This window comes from Hippoglossus hippoglossus, chromosome 9 (assembly GCF_009819705.1).
Source record: "Hippoglossus hippoglossus isolate fHipHip1 chromosome 9, fHipHip1.pri, whole genome shotgun sequence".
Taxonomy (NCBI): domain Eukaryota; kingdom Metazoa; phylum Chordata; class Actinopteri; order Pleuronectiformes; family Pleuronectidae; genus Hippoglossus; species Hippoglossus hippoglossus.
The window spans coordinates 4271960-4281214 of NC_047159.1; the positions used below are offsets into that span (position 1 = coordinate 4271960).

At 44.6% G+C, this 9255-nt stretch overlaps 2 protein-coding genes across 6 annotated transcripts in view; one reads left to right on the plus strand and one right to left on the minus strand.

The window, feature by feature from the left end:
* taok3a (TAO kinase 3a) overlaps positions 1–9253 on the plus strand; it is a 67936-nt gene extending 58683 nt beyond the window's left edge. For 2 of the 5 annotated variants that reach the window (XM_034597072.1, XM_034597073.1), the window contains exons 18-21: positions 384–623; positions 1173–1385; positions 1767–1949; positions 3899–5018. In XM_034597072.1, the coding sequence (XP_034452963.1) occupies positions 384–623; positions 1173–1385; positions 1767–1949; positions 3899–4060 (798 nt within the window). In that variant the 3' untranslated portion in view covers positions 4061–5018. Of the gene's footprint in view, positions 1–383; positions 624–1172; positions 1386–1766; positions 1950–3898; positions 5284–9241 lie in introns of those variants that run through there. The other 3 variants (XR_004615086.1, XM_034597071.1, XM_034597074.1) reach the window with 3 other exon arrangements.
* On the minus strand, positions 5720–7927 carry pebp1 (phosphatidylethanolamine binding protein 1). Its single transcript, XM_034597084.1, has 4 exons — positions 7568–7927; positions 7176–7285; positions 6363–6463; positions 5720–6169 (listed from the first exon to the last, which is right to left on the minus strand). The coding sequence occupies exons 1-4, from the start codon at positions 7700–7702 to the stop codon at positions 5952–5954; spliced, it is 564 nt and encodes a 187-aa protein (XP_034452975.1). The 5' UTR covers positions 7703–7927; the 3' UTR covers positions 5720–5951.
* Positions 9254–9255: the final 2 nt, after the last annotated feature.

Here is a 9255-nt window from a genome sequence, read left to right on the forward strand (position 1 = left end):
GTAATTCTCAGAAAACGGCAGCGTGTCCTTGATAACTGCAGCCATTGTTCTGATCTGATCAATGAGGCGTTTCCTATTAACTGTAAGAAGATTATTGGAGTAAAGCGTCGCAGCAATGTCATAATCTGAAAAGCTGTTTTGTAAAGAGTCTTTATGTGGGAAAATACACATTTTACACAGTTTTAAATCCCAAATTAATGGAGATTTAACGTGTGATATTTATGGATTTTGTTGATAATGGCAACAAATGTTCTGAGACCGAAACGAACAAAGAAGAAAATTGATTTCTACTGGGGGAAATGATAATTTACAATAATAATAATCAGTAGCACCTACAGCAAGTCATCCAATCCCCTTCTTCCTCCATGTTTCCTACCTCCTAGGAGCTGAACAAGAAGAAGACCCAGAAGGAGATGGAGCACGCCATGCTGATCCGCCACGACGAGTCCACGCAGGAGCTGGAGCAGAGGCAGCTGAAGACGCTGCAGAAGATGCGCATGGACCTGATTCGCCTGCAGCACCAGACGGAGCTGGAGAACCAGATCGAGTACAACAACCGGCGCGAGCGTGAACTCCACCGTAAGCACGTGCTGGAGCTCCGGCAGCAGCCCAAGAACCTCAAAGTGAGTCGACGCAGAGAAAGTCTTCACTGCAGGATCTTTAACATGTGGTTGGTTATCGTCTCAAAAGACAAAGGGGCTTGAAATTCAAACCAAAACCTTTTGATTTCAGATCCATTTTAGCAAAGATGTTCTTGTCTTTGAGAATATAAAGCAAACCACGAGAATATAAAGCAAACCACGAGTCGTGTTTGACAGTGATGAAACAAGGATGTAACAAATTCATTTGAAAAATAGAATAGCACTCAGTTGTACCTCCGCCAAGGCCAAACAGTTCCCTTAAATTCAATCAAGCTGCTTTCACCAAGTTTCAATAATATCAGTTCAGTCGTTTTTGTGTAAACCTGCTGACAAAGACAAACAGCAATGAAAACATAACTTCCCTGGTGGTCATTTTGATAAAACAAAGACTTGAACTGGGGTTTTGTCAGATCTTTAACCTTTAGGAGCAGAGTTCTGAAGACAAACTTAAAAAAGGCAAAAAGCAAAACCATCGACTTTAAACCTGATCAACACCTTCTCTCATTCTTTTGTCTGTCCTCGCTCCTTCAGGCTCTGGAGCTGCAGATCAAGAAGCAGTTCCAGGACACGTGTAAGGTGCAGACCAAGCAGTACAAGGCCCTGCGCCACCACCAGATGGAGGTCACGCCCAAGGCCGACCACAAGACGGTGCTCAAGGCCCTGAAGGAGGAGCAGACACGCAAGCTGGCCATCCTGGCCGAGCAGTACGAGCAGAGCATCAACGAGATGATGGCCTCGCAGGCGGTGAGTCGAGAGAAGTTAACGTGGTCATTGTTCAATCATCAATAATGAGCTCTTATAATAAAAGCACGATGGTATATTTCAAAGTAAGAAATTTAGATCTTTGAAGGAGATTCTCTCTCCACCTGTTGCTTATGCTTGTCCTCAAATCTTATATTGTTCTCTTCTTTCTCACCCCTTGTCCCACCCTAATATACAATCTCACTTCATCCCGTCCTCCTCATCTCCTTCTCCGTGTCCCGTCTGTCCCTGTTGCCCTTTCATCTTCTTCCATCCATTATTTCTGTCTCTATTCCTCTTCTCTCTCTCTCCTCCTATGTGTCTTATCCATGAACCCCTCCACCCTCCCTCTCCCCTGTCGTGGTCCGTGGTCGGCCGTGTCAGCTGCGTCTGGACGAGGCCCAGGAAGCCGAGTGCCAGGCCCTGAGGCAGCAGCTGCAGCAGGAGATGGAGCTGCTCAATGCCTACCAGAGCAAGATCAAGATGCAGACCGAGGCGCAGCACGAGCGCGAGCAGCAGAAGCTGGAGCAGAAGGTGTCGCTGCGCCGGGCTCACCTGGAACAAAAGGTGCCAAACTAAAGCACCCAACACGTTTGACACACTCGTAACATTTCTCTGAGCCTTTCAGTTGAGTAGTTTGGTCCTTCGTGGTGGCCCAGGACATGTTGGCATACACACTAACACAATGTGTGCAAAGGTCTGAATGGGTCTTGGGTACGTTCATACGTGTACATCCCATTAAAAGGGCAAAAAGGAAAGTAACCTCATCCTCAACCTCGAGAAGACATGAAAGAACATAAGCACACATTTTAGGAAAGTACATCACAAACAGGATGTAAACAAACCCTTTAAAGTCTGAAGCATCTGAGTCTGTAGACAAATGAAAAGTCCAAATACAAACATCTGTTTTTTCAGAGGTTTCCTTGATGGTTTGAGTATAAACGGCTCCTGATTCACGTTTGCTTCCACCTCAGCAGCCACGAGTCCACGAGTTCACACAGATTTCCGTCTCCACAGGTGGCAATGACAGTGGCGTGGCGTCCTGCGGGGAGCAGGCGTCTCTCCCACACAGTCTCTACCCCGTCGTATTGTTCTATTATTACAACACCTCTGTCGGCTGCTGTTTGTAAAACACACACCGAGGTTGTTGTTTGTCTGAAATCCCTCAACAGCACATCTTTCTGTTGCTTTTACATTCTCTTAAGTCATATTCGCTGCGACATCTGCAGCCGTGTTACAAGCTGACAACTAACTTTCATGCTTTGTGCTGATTTCCCTCGTCCCCACACACGTTGGACACAGCTCCATCGATGTTTGTCCCCTAAGTCGTTTACGAGACGCTCCAGACAGAGACATGTCTTCGGTGTGAGCGTTCAGACAACCTGCCGTGTACTCGGCTGACATGTGATCAGGTCAGAGCGGCCGAGTGCGCCTCCCTCCACAGTGACCGACGTCATCGACACAGTCTAGTAGACAGCGCTCCGACAACAAAGACACATTTGAAATGCCGCCTTGATCCAGTTCTGCTGGGTCCAGTGTGGTCTGTGCCAGTGGCGGTGCTGTGTCGCCCTCTCCTGGCTGCGTACAGCCCTGCGCTGTGGGGACCGGTATGATGTCATGGTTTTAGAAGCACTATTGTCCTCTGGTTCGGTTCATGGTCAGAGTCTGGAGTTTTCTGTGCATGCTCAGTAAGTCGCTCAGATTGCCGTACTGCGCCATGCGGGGGCTTTGTCTGCACCTGAGTCTGTGTGCGTGTGTGTGTGTCTGTGTTTGTGTGTCGACCTGACGTGTGAGTCTGAAAGATGAAGCAGACACAAAACAACTGATTAACCGAAACCTGATTAATAAAACTTAACCCACTCACACATTTACAGTTTGAGAGAGTGCTCATCAAAGTTTGCAGCCGCGACGTCACTGAGTGAAGTGAAGAAGACGAACGACTGAATCATGAAAACGCAAAAACACAACGAGCCTGTGGTAAATAGAGATTTACAGTGAAGAGCTGCTGGTTCGACTCCGCTGTTCATCAGTGGTGTATTGAACTGTGTTTTTCCTGGAGAGTGATTCTCTTTGTTTTGTTTCCCTCTGGCAAGAAAGAAGAAATGAGACCAGTAGTAAACTCTGTGTCGATGTTATTACTGAAGTATCTCTCCCTTCTCCTCTGTGGGGATAAAAGATGAACAGCAGCGTCTTCTCATTTGTTTTCTGATTCGTATTATTCATATTCTTATGAACAGGAATAAAGATAAAAAGGCTAAAGGCTTTATAAATGTTGAATCTGTCCTTTCTCACCACAAGAAAACCAAGCTCCTCTAAAACCCACGTTCCAGTTCACACCAAACACTCGATGGGTGTATTGAGAATAGCTGCATTCTCCATTTGTACATGTTCTTCTGGGACATGAAGGGAGCAGAGTCAACAAGAATGTTTTTCTGACTCGTCAAATTGTCCTCTGAATATTTGAATAGTAATTTTTCTTCTCTGAGCCTAAATCTTGTAAATGCCGTTCCCCGCAGATTGAAGAGGAGCTGGTTTCCCTTCAGAAGGAGCGAACCGACCGGATCAAGCACCTGCTGGAGCGCCAGGAGCGGGAGATCGACAGCTTCGACATGGAGAGCATGCGACTGGGCTTCGGCAACCTGGGCACCCTGGACTTTCCCAAGGACGACTACAGATGAGGGGCTGCTGCTGCTGATGCTGCTGCTGATGCTGCTGCTGCTGCTGCTGCTACTGCCGTCTCTCCTCGTCACCCCCGGGCGTCCGTCTGCCTCTCCTCTCCTCCGACCTGACCTGACTGTGCAGGTGTTCACTGCTGCTGACGTCCTCACACAAACACACACACACACACACAACAACAACAACAAAACAAGGATCCTGTGTGTGTGTCCAGTGGCCGGTCGACGGCCACCACCTTAACTTTCCCCCCCAACCTCGTCTCTCGTCGTGTCACAAGATGACAAAAAAAAAAAAAAAAAAATGCTGGATAACGTCCTGTAGTTGTCATGATTTTGTACGAACAACGATAACGTAGTCACGGTGTTTTCTTGTTTCTTGTGCAATGTGGAAGACGAGAGAAGGAGGGAGAGAAAAACGAGGACGAATGAAACGGCTCCACAAACACCCGGTTTTTTAGAGGTAATCGATTTTTGTCGTGCGTTTTGTCGTTTTTTGGTCTCGAGCGGTGCAAAAAAACAAAAACCTGTTCAAAGCGATAAATCAAACTTCCACAGTCGTTCTCCTGCACTGCTTCTTTCAACACTTTTTTCTATCCTCGACTCATCAGGACATTTTTATGACAAATTTGAATAATTTGATACGAACATCACAAAGTTGATAAGTACACTTATAAGGATAATGATAATTCATGTGACTCCTGCGGTCGATTTGATTACTGAGGGTGAATCATGGTACTCTGTGTTTGTATCGTACTGATTTCTCTGCACTGGCAGCCAATGTGAATAATAATAATGATATTAATAATAAAACGTGTCACATGAGCTCCAGCTCCCAGATAGCACAAAGGGCTTCATTGTGGGGGGGGGTCGGACTTGTACTTTGTGTATAGAAGGATTTATGGAGAGCTTTTACTTATTTTCGTATTGTATTTTAACTGTCACTCATATCGAAAAAAAAGAATTTTTAAAGACGCTTTTTCCTCCCCCCCTCCTCAGATAGTATTTGAAATTCATTCTATCAATGGGATTATCTTTTTATTTTTATTTTTTTCTGGCTTCTCGCGACTCTCGAGCCGTGTTTTTAGTTTTTTTCTTATCAACCAGACCAGTATGACGCTTTATTGTTGCATGCACTTTAATTTTTTTTTTTTTTCCAGGTTAAAAAGAAAGCATGAATCTGTCAGAGCTTTTAATTATATTTGTAAATAAAGTGCTCATCACACAAACTGACGACGTGGTGCAAGTTGTTTATTCTGTAAAATAGAAGTTTTCATGTTGGTGTTATTTTTTATTTGGCCCCGAGATCCAGGATGAGACCAACATCGTGATTGGCTGCAGCTCCTCCTGCTAAGGATCAATGGTATAACGTATTGATTGATATTTGATTTTAAAGTACAAACACTTTTCCAACATTTAATCAGGTAAAAATCTTTATATTTTACCTCCTAATTATAAAGTTTGAGACACTGTATCGTAGCCTGGTTCTACAAGTTACATATCTCCAAAAATAAAATGCTCAATAGAACAAACGCTTCAAATTATTCCTCATTTATGAGAATATATCATCACTACTTCATATTAGATTAATAAAATGTTATTGAGGATCTAAATTAGTCAACTGAGTAACTGAGCAGCTGCCAAACGATCAGAAAACACTCGAACCCAGTCAGTGTTGAACAGCTTTATTAAAGACGATCAGGTGACATCACTGGTATTTTTGTCACAGCGTGGGAAGGCAACAGTGGGAAAAAGAAAATATTCAGTGGCACTAACAAAAAGAAAAATACTGTTAATGGTTGTTTGTTTTTTTTGCCACATGTGAGAACGGGAGCTTCCTGCAGACCACCCTCCTCCACAGGAACTCCTAGTGCAGGTTGAGGATTTTTTTATTCTCTTATTTTCCAGCCAGCTGCTCGTACAGCTTGGGGACGTACTCGTCCCACTCCGCCTGGTAACAGGTTCCCGCCACCGGGGCTCCCAGCTCGTACTTCTGCCTGAAGCTCTGGAGCTTGAACTTTCCGCGGCCGTCTCCGCAGCAGTTGGTGAGAACGGCCTCGGAGCAGGAGATGCTGCCGGGCTGCTCGTACACCAGCCACACGTACCTGTGGAGACCTGGGACACACAGAGGGTTCGTGGTTTGAATCCGAAGGTCTGAACCAAGCTTCCGGTATTTATTTGATCTGGTTAGTTTTGGTTTCAAAACTACAACAAAGACTTCTGTATGACACACGTATGATCTGTCAAAGGAAGGAACAAATCACATGTTGGTGAAACAGCAGATTGAAGTGGAGCTCCTCTCTCTCACCTGTGCCTTTGGGAGGTCCAGAGCCCACGTAGTCGGACATGACGCAGCCAGAGGACACGTCGTTGCCCTTCATGTTGACCACCAGGAAGTGATGCCACTCCCTTCAGGGAAAGACACAAACATATTGAAGCTCTGTCGTGAAGGAGCCCTGAGTCACGATGCAAGACCGATGGATTTTGAGCCAACATGGTGAATATGGAAGTAAAATATAACTAAGCTGCTCTGTGTACTTAACAGTGAGATGACGGGTGTTTGAAAGCATCAGTATAAATACACAATATATAAAAGCTGAGTGGGACTTTTTGAGGGGGGACAACCAGGGACTAGTGTTCCCATGAGCACAAGACTGGAGCCATGTTAGTTCCCTTCAACTGCATTTCTCCAGCAAAAACAAAAACTTGTTTCCCCGAAATTTAAATTATTAGTATTTTAACAACACAATTTAATTATTTTCTTTGCATCATCAATATCTATTTGTACAGCGATGATGAAATTATGATTATGAATTTTACTTCCGCCAAGCAGGTTATGTTCTCGTCTTTGTTTGTTTGTTAGCCATATTTTGTGTTGCTAAACGTTCCATTGACATCACGTAGTGCTTTAATCATGTACATTTATCTAATAATTATATTGTCATCGATAGTAAAAATCTGTATATCATTTATCTACTTTCGATATTGTTGTCTTGTCCTCATTCCGACAATCAGCTGCTGTGAATTTCCCCAACGCGAGATCAATAAAGTTTATTTTATCTTATTGTATCTCATCTTAACTTATAGAAACATATTGTTTTATAGATTAATCTCTCGTCACCTGAACTTGGGCTCCTTCCTGCTCGGGGCATCCGGGTCGGTCAGGGCCAGAGTGAACATCTTACCCGGGTCACATCCTTCCCACTCGATGCAGGTGGGTCGATTCTGCACCTGCGGGTCAACATGAGCAGAGTTCACTTCACCTGCAGCTGTTTACCCACGTGGGGGCGCTGTTCCCCCGTGTTTCACATCTAACTCACGTGCCGCAGACATTATATAACCTGGTTCATTGTTTAAACCTTTTTTTAAAACAAGCTTAAAGAGGTTTAATGTATATAAATTCACTTTAGCGCGGTGCTAGCAGTGTAGCATTGAGCTAACCCCCAGAGACGAGGCTGTGCTAGCAGCGTCGTTAGCCCTGCTAGCACAGCAGCAGCTAGCTAGCTACCGGACCTGTGTCGGTGTGAGCACTTTGCCGAGCTCGTCGACCTCCACGGATCCGTATTTCACCGTCAGGGGCCGGGCGGGCTTCTCCTCCACCTCCTGCAGAGCAAGAGGACCGCTCCACTGGCTCAAATCCACCGGCATGTCTCACTGGTAGTCCGCTGACAGACGCTGCTGAGTCCGGGGGGTGGAAGAACCAGAGTGATGCGTTCAGGGACCGACACAAGATACAGCTACTGGAGGAGAGGGGCGGGGGGTGCACTCAAATTCAACCACGAGTCCAGAATGTCTTAAACGGGTTTGGCCCAGATTTGGCCCATATCCCGGGTAGAATGATGACCCACTATTTTGGCCACAGTCAGCATTTAGCACTTGAGCCACTTCCGGTTCACATCTGGATGACACCTTGCAGAGAGCTCCACATGTTTGACAAAAACAAAATAAAGACCCACATTTGTTTGGTACCGAGGCCGAGAGAGGTCATCGCACTGCAACTAGAGAAAACACGTAGAAGAACCACGAGCAAATTAAGTAAACAACTTCTACAAAAAGTCCCAACACGTGCAAATACAAAAAAAAATTATGAAAACGACAACGTTAATGTTTCCAGGGGACCTAAAAAAGTGATGAACCTGCTGTAGTTCAACGCTGTGTGAGGTTCCATCACCACTGAGGAGGAGGAGGAGGAGACTTCAATAACAGAGCATCGTGAGGATTATGAGCTGAATTTATAAATGTAGGAATATTTGTTGAGCCTGTTTTGTTTGTGTGTCCTCCCAGCTATGTGTGTGGGGTTGGAGTGGGTGGGAGATATTCAGCAGTGTCGTGTGTTGTACATCAGGCAGTTGTTGTACATGAATGATTCCCTTTATCTCCTTTATGGCAGAGGTTCATTTTGCATATCACATTCAGTCGTAAAACAAATCCAGACTGAACAATTAAAGTAGATTAAAAACAAATGGTTTATTGTTTATATTTGCCTGCTGTGATCTACACTACACTGTTCCAACATGTCGTCCATCTTTATATACAGTCTATTGGTTACAACAATGTAATATCTGCTTAGAAATCTAATTTCAGCTTGTATATTGTCAGAATACTACTACTAAATATGATAATAATAATAATAAGTGTTGAAGTAGCTGAACTGAGGATGCTAACCCTGGAGTAACCAGGTTGACGCTGCACTTTCACTTGTATGCTGTGTTTTTCGATCAGTAACGAAATACCGTTCTTGGTTTGCAGAATAAAAGTCCATTTAATTCTCTGTCTCACCAAACACTTGTGTACAAAATCCACTTCATCGCTCCAAAGACTCAGGTTGTAGCTCAAGGTACAATTCAGTCATCACCACTGACGAGTAGCAGACTTTAATAACTTCTTAAAGCATTGAACTACAGCAGGTTCATCACTTTTTTGTGTCCCCCCCCCCCCCCGGAAACATTTCCGTTGTCATTTTCTCTATTTGCAGCTTGTTTCTGTGTTTGCACGTGTTGGGACTTTTTGCAGCGAACATGTCGTCAAATCACTGAAGATGTTTTCTTGTTTATTTTATGTTTATTTGCATGTGTTGAGCTCTCTCGGCCACCGTACTGAACTCCACATCTGGCTCTAACAAGAAGAAGAAGAGGAAGATGAGTATTTCTTGTACAAGTGGTGTTACTGTACCTTTAAGAAGGTGAGGTGTGGGTGTGGCT

Coding starts and splice junctions, on each gene's coding strand:
- pebp1 (XM_034597084.1), bottom strand. CDS start 7,702: ATGCCGGTGGATTTGAGCCAGTGGAGCGGTCCTCTTGCTCTGCAGGAG. Junction 6,464..7,175: donor AGGAAGGAGCCCAAGTTCAG/GTGACGAGAGAT, acceptor CTTTCCCTGAAG/GGAGTGGCATCACTTCCTGG. Junction 6,170..6,362: donor TGGACCTCCCAAAGGCACAG/GTGAGAGAGAGG, acceptor TGTGTGTCCCAG/GTCTCCACAGGTACGTGTGG.